Source organism: Rhinolophus ferrumequinum, chromosome 11 (assembly GCF_004115265.2).
Source record: "Rhinolophus ferrumequinum isolate MPI-CBG mRhiFer1 chromosome 11, mRhiFer1_v1.p, whole genome shotgun sequence".
NCBI classification, from domain to species: Eukaryota; Metazoa; Chordata; class Mammalia; order Chiroptera; family Rhinolophidae; genus Rhinolophus; species Rhinolophus ferrumequinum.
The window spans coordinates 11,868,742-11,880,729 of NC_046294.1; the positions used below are offsets into that span (position 1 = coordinate 11,868,742).

At 50.7% G+C, this 11,988-nt stretch overlaps 1 protein-coding gene across 2 annotated transcripts; it reads right to left on the reverse strand.

Moving 5' to 3' along the window:
- Window positions 1-1,430: 1,430 nt before the first annotated feature.
- Window positions 1,431-10,410, reverse strand: LRRC55 (leucine rich repeat containing 55). 2 transcript variants are annotated; one of them, XM_033121901.1, is made up of 3 exons: window positions 10,103-10,410; window positions 7,702-8,755; window positions 1,431-3,884 (listed from the first exon to the last, which is right to left on the reverse strand). In XM_033121901.1, the coding sequence occupies exons 2-3, from the start codon at window positions 8,420-8,422 to the stop codon at window positions 3,649-3,651; spliced, it is 957 nt and encodes a 318-aa protein (XP_032977792.1). In that variant the 5' UTR covers window positions 8,423-8,755; window positions 10,103-10,410; the 3' UTR covers window positions 1,431-3,648. The 2 variants fall into 2 exon arrangements, with proteins under 2 accessions (XP_032977792.1, XP_032977791.1); XM_033121900.1 differs by having other exon boundaries at window positions 7,702-9,213.
- Between the last annotated feature and the right edge of the window lie 1,578 nt (window positions 10,411-11,988).

Here is an 11,988-nt window from a genome sequence, read left to right on the forward strand (position 1 = left end):
TTGGTCCGTTCAAATTCCATACATCAACCTTCTTGAAAGGATCCAGCAAACTGTATAGCAACTCTGGGGACCTATTTCTGCAGGGTTACCTGGGAATCCCTATAGGGATGGAGAACAGATGAGGGTTTGTCTGAGGGTGACCAGAAGCAACGGGTACAGAGTGGTGTGGTGGTGCAGATGTGGGGTCTTTTCTACAGAACAATTTTCTTGGCCCAGACCTTGCCCATGACAGCCCTGTTGGTTAGCTACCCTCAGGCCCAGCACGAAGGAAGCTTCTGTGATGAGGACAAATCTCTGAGGGATAGAGAGTGGAGGGAAGCAGACAGGCTGTCATTAGTCTCCCTCAGCAACATCTCTCTCTCTCTCTCTGTATATTTTTTGAGCAGCTATCCCTACCCCAACTTTAATGGGATTCCATATTAGGGTATCACGCAATACAATAAACAGATGGCTGAGAACTGTGCCAGAGAACTGAAATCAAGTTCCAGAGAGATTGGCCTCATATCAGTAGATATGCAAACTACACGGAACCTCACAAACAGACACGTGGTCTCAGAGATACCCCAACACTTATATGTTAACAAGTCTGGAAAAATCTTAACGAAGCCTTATAGGCTTACCATCATGGATTCTTGGTCAGCAGCATGTAGCAACAGTTTCAGCCAGGACTGCTAGATTCCCTTTAGAAGCTTGCTTCTGATAGCCTATAGAAGATGCTGGTAGGGGAGGTGGGGAAAAATGGAATTCCCTGGCAGTAGGGAAGTTTCCTCATTGTGCTTTAGTTACCTGGGGACCTTCTAGTAGCTGGAGAATCATCTGTTCTTTAAAAGTCATGTATCCTACTCAGAAAGGTTTGCCATTAATGGGGACTAAATAGTCTCATTAGAAAGGACATTGGATCTCAAGGGGGCATTTGGTGTCTTGTTTGGTTCTAGCTCTATGCAAAAAAGAGTACATATCTTAAAATATACTAACTATATTTCAGCAAACAAGCATCTCTAGGAGATTATCATAGATGCATATGGTGTCCCTCTATGGGACACTTAACTGTTTGTATCAGGACTATTATTTCTATAAGTTCATCCTCAAATACTTTAGCTTTGGAAGAAATGGACAAAGGTGTCCCTGACAGCTTGATGGGTGGACAGCAGCCCCCATCCAGCGGTCCCTGGACACAGCAGAAGAAGAAAGCGGGCACAGTTATGCTCTAGAAGTCACAGGAGCAGGGCTCTGGTCTGGATGTTATAAATGAGATTCAGGTGACATAAGGTTTAAGTACCCCAGATCTAGCAAAGTTTCTGGGCACTCTTTTGGTTGAGTAGCTCTGGGAGCATGAGTAAGGGAAGACTGCTTGGAAGGTGAAATGGTATTCTCCTTCATTCTTTCAGGCCTGCCAGGAGGATGGGATGATGCAAGCCTGCTGGAGCTGGGGGCAAGGTAGAGAACCCATGTTTTCATTCCCATCTCAGCCAGCCTTGCCAATGTATTGGACTGTGCCTTAAAGTCTTCCCCTATCGTGTAGAATTTCTCACCCACAGCTTTCAGACACCCTGTGTTTTTCAGGCACCCAACACAGCAGGGCTTGAGTAGGAGGGGTTAACACAGCTTCCTCTCCTATTTTCCCAAATCTTATTTTTCAGATGGCCACCATTTCTAATGCGTTGTTTACACATTGCAAGACAGATGACTCCTATTCAGATGTTACCTGGGTGGGCTGCTTCTATGTTTCAGAGGCTGCAAGTTTCCCCACTGTAAGTACATCTAAATCTGGACAGCAGTTAGGTTTTACACCCTTTATTTAGCTGATCTACTGGGATATTCATGGCTGCGGAGTCTGAAGATCCCACTCCCCAGCTGTCCCAGGCATTCTCTTTCCCAAGCATCTGGGACAGCACTGGGAAGAAAACTGAGTTGGAGTTGAGTCCCACCCCTGCTGCTTGGGCAAGGCACATCCACTCTCGAGTCTTTATTTTTCCATTTGTAAAATAGAAGTAATGATGTTTGGTTTGCCTCCCATGCAGGGTTGTGAAGAGTCAAGGAGAATGATGCCAAAGCAGTTCATGAGCCGTCCAGTGCTGACCAAACACAGGGAAATGATGAAGCCGATGACACTGACGGTGAAGATGACGACGACGATGATGGTAATTGTGCACATGAAGTTGCTTGACTTTTGACTGACTGATTATACACAATTTCCCTGAATGGAGCCACCTATTGCCTTCCTTCTACACTTTATCCAGATAACCTTGGGTAAGAGTCTCAGCCCTCTACAATTAATTCATCTGTAAAATGGGAATAATAACCACCAGGCAGTGTTGCTGTGAGAAGTGAAATAAATGAGTCCATAGATGGAAGAGTGCCTGGCTCTTCTCAGGAGCGTCACCAGCACTACTTGACTGGATTTATATGCCTTTGGAGGGAGCTGTGATGTCCCCCAACTTAGGTGGGGTAGTCAAAAAAAGCACAGACTAATTTTGCTCATAAGTATCACATGACCTTCACCTCCCTGAGCCTTCATCGCCCATCTGTAAAACTGGAACGACAAGACTTACCTCAAAAGATTGTTGTGTGTCAAAGGGAATTGTCTGTGGAGAGAGCTTATCACAGTGCCTGGTGCCGGCAAGGCATTGGTAGTTAATGGCTCTCTCACCCTTATGCAAATGAGTGAGTTGCTTAGAAGCAAGAGCAAATCATCTTATGTCACCACAGTGATGACCATCTCCCCTTCAGTCCTATCCCATCATGCTACAGGGCTGTAGCGCACAGTGCACTTTCCTGGTGAGATCCCTTGGGGTGAGCACTGCGGCAAGAACAGTCACGAGATTAGGAGTCCCAGAGTGCCAGGATTCTGGCTGGGCCTTCTGCTGAAGCCAAAGCTAGAGTGGGAGGCAGGAGACAGGGGTGGAGAAAGGGCTCTGAAGGTGTCAGTCCTTAGCTTGCTACCTGGGACTTTGCCAGCAGGCTACAACTGGCAATGTAGTATAGGGGGCAGTCCCTGGGAGGTGGTCTCACCTGGTAGCTGCTGGTAGAAGGAGGCCACGGGGGCTGGCATGGAGGTCATCTCACCCTCCAGAGGCAATGGTGGGCAGCCCCAAGTGCTGACAGATTGGGTGTCAGAGGGAAAGTTCCGGTCCTGTGCCACTCCCCTGTGTACACTGAAGTCACAGGGATTGTTCAAGGTTCTCAACATTCCAAGGATATTCTAGCCTCTGTCATTTGTGTATGTCCATCTTTCTCCATCTACTTGACAAAGTGGACAGTTTTTGATGACTCAGCTCACGAATCACTTCCACTCTTGTAATTCTCTTGGAGTTTTCGAGGCACAGTTAATGACCCCTCCTCTGGGCTTCCGTAGCTCTGTGCTCAGAGTGCAGACAAATCATCTAAAAGGGATGAGTCTCCAAATCTCTCTCTTCTGTTAAAAGGAAGTGCTTTGAGGGCAGGGATTAGGTGGATTCATCTAACATTGCCAGTTTCTAGCACAGCGCCTGGCTCGCTGAAGAAGCTCATCAAAAGTACTTTCCTGACCTTGCTTGAGCCATGACAGGTGGCCAGGGCACCATGGGACCAGAGTGGGCAGCCAGGGAGGGTGTCTGGTGGTCAGTGGTAGTGGCGGTTGGTAGCATGGAGGGATGTCAGGCACCCACGTCAAATCTCTTCCTCTTCGCTGGCCTTGCTCCAACGGTGGCAGCAGTTGGCTGTGATGCCCAGGAGGAAGTTGGTGGCCACGGATGCGATGGAGACCACAAAACCCACAAACGCGATGAAGAGGTAATCATCCAGGGTCAGGGTCAAGTGGCAGGCTTTGAAGCTCTCCTCAGTGAGGGAGAAGAGGGGGGCGCCCTCAACCTCAGGGGGGCCCCGACACTCAGCCAGCTGAGAATCTGCAACACAGAACCCAGGGAGGGTGAGGTGCCTGGAGGAGAGAGAATGGAATGGAGAGCCCCCACCCCACCCAGGAGAAGTTGAGTTTCTTATTGAGTTTCTTTTGTGCCAATTTTTTTACTTACCTTCTGTAGTCCCTTCAACAGCCCTCAGGGTAAATATGTTTATGGATGTGGAGATCACTGCTAGGAGAGTTTAGTAACTTGCCTAAAGTCCAATAGCTACTAATAAGAGTAGAACTGGGACTTTTGTGTCTTACAATAGCCTTCCAACTGGTCTTGGGGCTTCTGCCCTTAAACCGTCTCAACACAGTTGGCTGAGCAATCCATTCAAACCTGAAGTCCCATCATGTCACTCTCTGCTTGAAACCCTCCCCTGGCTTCTTATCTTCCCACAGAATGAAAGCCAAGTTACTCTCCAGGAGCTGTAAGGACTCCTCCCTACCTCTTCCACTCTGCTCCATCCACGCACATCTCCTGATCATTATTCCATCACTCCGAGCATGTCCCATTTTGGGGTGGGGAGGGGTTGCCTTTGCATTTGTTCCCTCGTGAGGATGTTTCTCCCCTGAATCTCTGCACAGGTTAGTCCCTCACTTTCTTGGGTATTTTGCTCAAATATCACCTTATTAATGAGGCCTTCCCTTATAATTCTACATAACATAGCAAGCCCCACTTCACCTTTCTCTAGGCATTCCCTATCTTACCTACTCTGCTTAATTTTTCTCCATAGCATTTATTACTGACAACTTGTTTGTTGTCTAACTCTTGCTCCCTTGATTATAAGCACTTCCCATAATATCCTTTGCAGCAGAATCATGTTCTGTCCATGTAAGTGCTCAGTGAATCCTTGTGAAATGCATATGAGAATGAATGACTGTCCAGCTCCAAAGCTTTGGGTCTTTCTACTACCCCATGTGGCTTTTCCAGATACACAAATTGTAGGGTTAAGAGTATGGGCTCTGGAGCTATTGGCCTAGGTTCAAATCCCCCTCTTCCCGTCTCTTTCTAGTTGATCACGGGTAAGCTGTTTAACCCCTCTGTGTTTTGACTTCTTCATCTGTAACATGGGGATAATAATAGTACCTATCTCCTAGGGTTACCGTGAGGATTCAACGAGTTAACATATATAAATGATATACTCTTGGTATATTGTAAGTACTACGTACGTGTGTGCTTTTATTATTTTCCTATGTTGGCTTCTCCAAACAGATCAGTGGAGATCATATTCTGCACACAGACTTCTGTAGGAGTTATTGTTCAGAGTGTTACTGTTCGCTCCATCATTGACGGACCCACCTCATTCTTCCGGGATCCCGTGTACAAATGCTTGATGATTGCCAGTGGTTTCACTGTATTCTGCTTTGGAAGTAAGAGTGGCATGCAGGCAGCAGTTCTGCCAGTCCTTCGTTCAGTGGATTAATATAAATGAAGCTCTTACCTTGGCCAAGTTTTTGTTTTGCCTTTCTGGCTCTCATGAAGAAAGGGGATCTATAAGAACAGGGTAATCTTACCTAATTGTTTCGGAGGGTCACTGGGAAGGAGTTTTCTAAATTATATGGTGCAAAATAGTATTTATTCATTCTGTAGTTTTTGAGGGCAAAGAATAAAATGAATTTGGATTGACTCTTGTGAGAAATGAATGAGCATCATTCTCCTTAGAACTGGGAGTCTGAAAAAGAATGCAACCGTCCCCAAACCCCAGGCTGGGTGGTTCCCGTAGGCTGTATGCACAGTCCTCCAGACTCTGCCCAGTAAAAGTCTGTGTCTGGCCTTGACCATCTCGGAACTGGAAGATGCTGAACTCCCAAGTCTATTGTGTGTACGACCGGGGTGGTGGTGAGACAATACGAAGCTGGGAAATGTGGGGACACTGAAGGCAATTGGTGTAGACCAACCAGAGGAGGCACTGAGGGCATTTGGCCGGAGTGCCAGATGGGAGCCTGGCCGGGGGCTGACAAAACTCTCTCGTAAGTCAAAGAATCACTCTTGAAGTTGAGTTATGTCCCAGGGACACCCTCATATTTCTCTGTGTTGAGATGTCTCCAAAAACCATGGATAGTAGCAGGAATCCCATGAAAATAGAGGAAGAGCAGAAAAAGACAAAGGGAAGAGGATTGCCTAATTCTTCCTACACTGCTTAGTTCTTCGCCCCCAAGAGAAAATATCATGCATAGTGTGGTGTGGTGTACAGTTCTTTGGAGGAACAGGGAACCTGGGTTTCTGGCTGTGGCCTGTTTGCTCTCTCAGTGTGGGTTTGTGGATGCTTTCCTTCTCTGGAGCTCAAGTCCCTCCCGTGTACTGACGTAAGGTTGTACGGGTGGGATCTGAGACCCCTCTCCTGCTCACTGGGAGTCTGTGCTTCTTTTGAAGGGCAGCAGGAACCTCAGAGATCTCAGAAAAAGAGGAGCCCAGATGTGGTGGGAGCTTAGCACCCCAGAATGCCCCTCTGTCCTCAGTGCCCAGAAGAGAGAGGAGGAGAGCCAGCCTGAAAAGGCTGAGCAGGTGGGGAGATTGCTCCAGGCAGCACCCCCCTGCCCCAGGCCCCCTACCACTGCCCCATCTCAGTCCCCAGTTATTTTGGTTCCAGAGAAAGTCCTCCCACAGTTCTGTGGAAACACAGGAATCGTGACCCACAGCCCTCCCTCCCCCAAACTATTTTGGTCCTGGGCTCCCCACTCAGTCCTCCTCCCCCTCATACCTCATTCAGCACCACTTCTGAACACACTATGAGCCCAGGCTCTGGGAAAGCCCCTGGGACAGTGCCTCCAGCTATTCCTGTCGTTCTACTGCTGGGGGCTTGTGCCAAGGCTCAGTGCTGCCACGCAGGACAGCTGGTGAGGAAGGCCTCAGCTGAGCAGTGCCTGCCTCTGGGCCAGGCTTGGGCACCACAGGGTGAGGCCAGGGCCCATCAAACCTGCATGATTCAGGCTCCTTCAGGCCCCCAGTCCAACTCCAGTTGGGATTGGCTGGTTAAAGTCCCATCCCAGGTTCTCCTCTCAACTCTCCATCTCATGCTCAAACCTTGCAGAACTCTGCAGAGGCCCTTTGGCAATCCCAGAACTCAGGCTCTGACTCTTCCTGTTAGCCTAGAATCTGATTCTTCAGGATACAGCCAGAGGACAGCTAGACGGCAAGGGTTTGAGTCCTGACTCCAACACTTAGCAGCTCTGTGACTTTGGGCAAGTTACCGAACCTCTCTGTGCCTTGGTTTCCCCCTCTGTAAAGTGGGGGAGGGGGCTCATTAGGATTCACGTGAGGATGAAATGAGCTAAAATGTATACTATGCTTAGGACAGAGCATGACGGTTAGTACAAAAGTAAATAGGCTTAGAAGTCAAATAAACGCAGTTTTTATCCATGGCTCTGCCACTTTCTAAATGAGCAATTCTGGGCTACTCTTGTCATTGTTCTAAATCTCATTTTCGTCATCTGCAAAATGGGGATAATAAAAGTGGGGGTTCGATGAGATCACGTATAGCAAGTTCTTAGATCATGGTGAAAGCTCAATAAACATTGTCTATTATTAGCTATTCTTACTTGTTTACTGTCTGTCTGCCTCATTAGGTCATAAGTGCCACAGAAGCAAGGGCTGCGTCTGTTTCATTAACAAATGGGTCCCCCTGCGCCTCGCCTGCTGAACAAGGACTCAACAAATACTTGTGGAGTGAAAGAGTTGGTGTACAGAGAGGCGAGCACAGATCAGGGCACACAGGAGGTGCTCAAGATCTTTAAGCTCCTCTGTCTTCTTTGGGGCCTTTGCTTTCCGAGAGGACAGTATCCTCCCCATGGCCGCCCAGTCTCGCCCCTTCCCTTACCAGCCGTACAGCGCTGGATCCGGTTCCGTAGCCACTTCAGCAGGGGTTCCATCGTGCAGCCGCACACCCAGGGGTTACCGCCGATCTGCAGCGTCACCAGCCCCGGCAAGCCCTCGAGGGCCTCCAGGCTGAGGAAGGCCAGGCCCCCATAGCTGAGGTCCAGGTCTCGGAGCTGCACCAGCCCCTGGAAGGCCTGTGGGTGCACCCTGCGCAGCCACGGGTTGTGGCTCAGGTCGATGTGCACCAGGCCATGGGCGTCTTGGAACATGGTGGCTGGCACGTGGCTGAGGTTGTTGTAGCTCAGATCCAGGTGTGCCAAGCGCTTGGCATGGAGGAACAGGCCGGGGGGCAGCTCCATCAAGGAGTTGTTGCGCAAATCCAGCACACGGAGCTCCATGTAGCACGTAAGGTAGCCGGGCGGCACCGCGGCGATGCGATTGTGCGCCAGGCTGAGGTTGCGAGTGTCCATTGGCAGGTCTGGGGGCACGGAGAATAGCCGTTGGCTGCTGCAGTCCACCACCTGGTTATGGCACGTGCAAAGGACGGGGCAGCTGGTGCCGGCGTCTGAGTGCATCACCCCGGCTGTCAAGAGGAGGGAGACCAGCAGCATGGCTGGGTGGGGGGGCCCTGGCCAGGGCAGCTGGGACCACGTGTCACCCATCTTAGGCAGCTGGCAACAGCAGTGCTGAAGGGAGCGCATTGGGGCAGGGGCTGTGTCCATGGAATGAAGAGTCAGTGGCACAGGAAGGCAGCTACATCAGGGGACAGAGCCCTGGAGGGTGGGGCTTCTGAGCAGGTGGTGTCATGGCTCAAGCCTTTCCCTGGAGCCTCTAAGTGGCACAAGGCTCCCTAGGTGAGAGCCATAGGAAGTCCCCTTTGGAGCCTAGGTGGCAAATAACGAGTTGAGGTCCCTCAGGGTCTGCAAAGATGATCAAAACTTGAGAAAGGGAGATGAGGATGGGGCTGAACCAGCTGCCTGCAGGTCTTGGAATCCCTGTAGATCTTTTGTGTCCCTGTCCCCCATGACTGCTGACGCTTCCTCTCTGTACTGTGTCTGAAAGGTAGGAGTGGGGAGGGAAGGACATGAACGGTGCTGTTTAAAGGTCCCGGCACATCTGAAAAAACCCTAAGCGCGGTCCCAAGTCTGCGACTGATTAGGAGGCCAGAGCTGCATCTGGGTCTCCAGTGTTCAAGGTCTCCAAGGCCATTCTCCTGGTGGCCAAGTAGGCTCGTGTCCGAGGGGGTCCTGGGGTGGGCGTTTTACGCAGGGATCCCGGGGTGAAGTGGATCTCCATGGGCCTCCTGAAAGCCTGAGTCCTTAGCCTCAGTGTCTATTGAAATCCCCAGGGAGGGGAGGACCCCAAGTGACTCCCACTGTTTGGGCCGCTGAGGTTGGAAAGTCATGTGTCCTGGTGGTGCAGGATGGGGGTCAGCTAGGAGCTTTGGTGACTGCCCAAGCCAGCGCATCTCAGCTGGCTTTGTGCTCAGCAGCAGGCGGAGGCAGAATTCCCTCTGTCAACAAGGAAAGCACTCAGGCAGAGAAATCCAGTGCCCTCTCCTGCCCACTGTCCCCTCTCCTAGGTTCCTTCCTCCCTCCTCTTTGCCACCAACCACAAAGTTCTTTGCGTGCTGTCTCTCAGGTGTGGCAAGGGGTGTGCTCAGACCCACCCTCACGTGGTTGTCACCCACGAACCTTCCCACCCCTACTTGCAGTCATCCTGCTAAGTCTGTCCTGGGCTGGAAGCATTTTCTTCTTCTCCTAGCCCCAGCCCCGTTAGCACCAAACACCCCACCCTTGAACAACTCTCTAAGAAAAAATGCATGCACATTGGCCGATCACATGCCTTTCAGACCCTCTTAACATCTCTCTGTCTCTCTCTCTCCCCCCAGCCCCCCTCACACACTATTCTCCCGTGACTCCAACACATCTTGCCCTGCCCAGCTCTCACTCCTCCTGTTTTCTCTCCCGCTTTCTTCTGCACACGCACTCCTGCAGATCCCCCTTCCAGGCTGCCCCCACCATCTTTCACCCCACTGCACACCCCTAAATCCTACCATCCTTTCCTACAAACATTCCACTTTCCCCGCAGCCCCCCCCCCCCGCCCCAGCTTGAGCCCACACCCACACTTGGTCAGGCAGAGGGACAGAGTGGGATGACACACCCAGTGGCTCAGCCTGCCATCCACCCTGTACCCTCCGTGGACCCTCGCTTCTCTGGTGCCCACCTGCTGTCCTCATTTGTCCTCTCCATCCCCTCGTCTGGCACTGCCTGTCTTCCCATTACTTCCAGCTTCAATCCCCCTCACTGGGAAACCACCCCAGCTCCCCTTTATCCAGACTCATTTTTCTCAGCCCCAAGGTCTCTGCCTGCACTCCCACAGGCCCTCATGAGCCACTTACTATGTTCCAAGGACACAGCCATCAATCTGCAGCCGACATGGGGCTCCCTCCCTCACGCTGGAATCCCCGCTTCTGCTTCAGGAGAACAGATTGCCTCCCCGGCTCGTCCCCTCCCCCGGCCTCTCCTCTTCCATGGCTTCTGGATCCCAGGGCAGCATCCTCCGTAGATACCAGTCCTGTGGTCCCTGGGCCGGTTCCCTCCTTTTACCCAAAGGGAGAATCAGAGGGAGGATGCTTAGAAGAAAGTTCACAGAATCCGAATGCTTTTTCCAGAAACTCAGCTTGGTGCTGAGGCTGCTGGGTTTGTGGCTTCCGCCAGGTCTTCCCCTCCCTCCCCTTCCCTCCCTCTCTTCCCCTCCTCTCTTCCTTTTTCGCTCCCTTTTTTTTCCTCGAGGGCCAGGTACTGACGTTTCACTGTCTCTTAGCAACTGCCTCCACATCTCTGAGCAACAGGAGCGCTGGCTATGGACCCCGCCAAGAGGAGAGAGGAAAGAAGGAAGCAGTTGCAGAATCCACACACAGCTGTGCACAGGATCCCACTGATAGGGCAGGGGAAGAAGGGGCGAGGGGTGTCTACAGGACAGGGCAGGGGCAGGGAAAGCGGAGCGGGAAGGAGGAGAGGGCAAGGGGTCCAGTGGAATCTGAGATGGAGCAGAGGTAGTTTCAGGGCATCAGACCCAGAAGGGAAAGGAGAGAGGGCTTGGAATGGAGAAAGTGACTTAGTGGGAGGTGGGGGGGAAGTGGAGAAAATGGGGTGGGGGCATGAAGATATGAATAAGGACGGAAAGAAAAAGAGAACTGGATGTGACAAGTTTCCTCACTTGATGGGACACATCTATTCAGTCCATGTATAACATCTGTTTCCCTGAGACTGATGGATTTTGGTCATCAGGTACCAGGTGACTGACTGGATTGGCTCAGGGCTTGTCAGGGACAGTTATAGGACGTGAGACCTTTTCTGTGTTCCTTAATTGCCGCTAAGCCCTGACCCTACAAGCTCTGAGAGCTTTCAGGATGCAAAGGGCCAACTGCCAGATCCAGGTGTGGTATCTGGAGCCATAGAGACACTCAGACCTGTCTCTAGGGAAGCAGAAGCTGCCAGGAAACCTTGTGGCCCTGTTATCTTTCTCCAGGCTCCAGGGACTCTGTCTGCTGTCCTGTTCCCATCTCTCCAAGCGTCCTGCTCCCTCCCACCCCAGACTGACTTCAAATGAGGGTGAAGTCTTTGCAACACCTCTTTTCTTGATGACCCATTGAACAAGTCTCTAGCTGCCTTGCGGTTTTAAAACCAGCCTGACCAGTTGGTTTGGTCAAAGGGCTGGCTCACGTCTGTCTCTCTCTCTCTCTCTTTCTCTCTCTCTCTCTTCCTTCCTTTCTTTTTAATTTTTGTTGGGGAATATTGGGGAACAGTGTGTTTTTCCAGGACCCATCAGCTCCAAGTCAAGTTGTTGTTTTCAATCTAGTTGTCGAGGGCACAGCTCTCTGGTCCATGTGGGAATCGAAACAGTGACTTTGGTGCTATGAGCACTGCACTCTAATCAACTGAGCCAACTGGCCGCCCACATTTCTTTCTTTTAATAATTATGTCTTTTATAAATAATTATTTATTGAGCACTTACTGTGTGCCTGGCTCTTGGTAGATGGTAGACATATATCCTCCAGTAAGATGGAATCAGACTTTGCCTTTACAGAGGTATCTTTGTCGTGCGTTCACTCAGTTGATCTGGGGCCTCTTCTATTTAAGTAATATCTTAGGTCTTTTGGGGAAACTGAAATAGAGTAACAGGAAATGAATGTTAAGTTGTACAGATCCTGGGCAATTATAATGTTCTCAAAATCATTGTCTTCTCTAACATGCTTTTCCCCCCCTATATGGCCAGAGAAGA

Bases quoted from the DNA above. Each gene is read 5' to 3' on its own strand.
- LRRC55 (XM_033121901.1), bottom strand. From the start codon at position 8,422: ATGGACACAGCCCCTGCCCCAATGCGCTCCCTTCAGCACTGCTGTTGC. The intron at 3,885-7,701 runs GTAAGGGAAGGG...TCTGTGTTGCAG, and splicing joins GATCCAGCGCTGTACGGCTG to ATTCTCAGCTGGCTGAGTGT.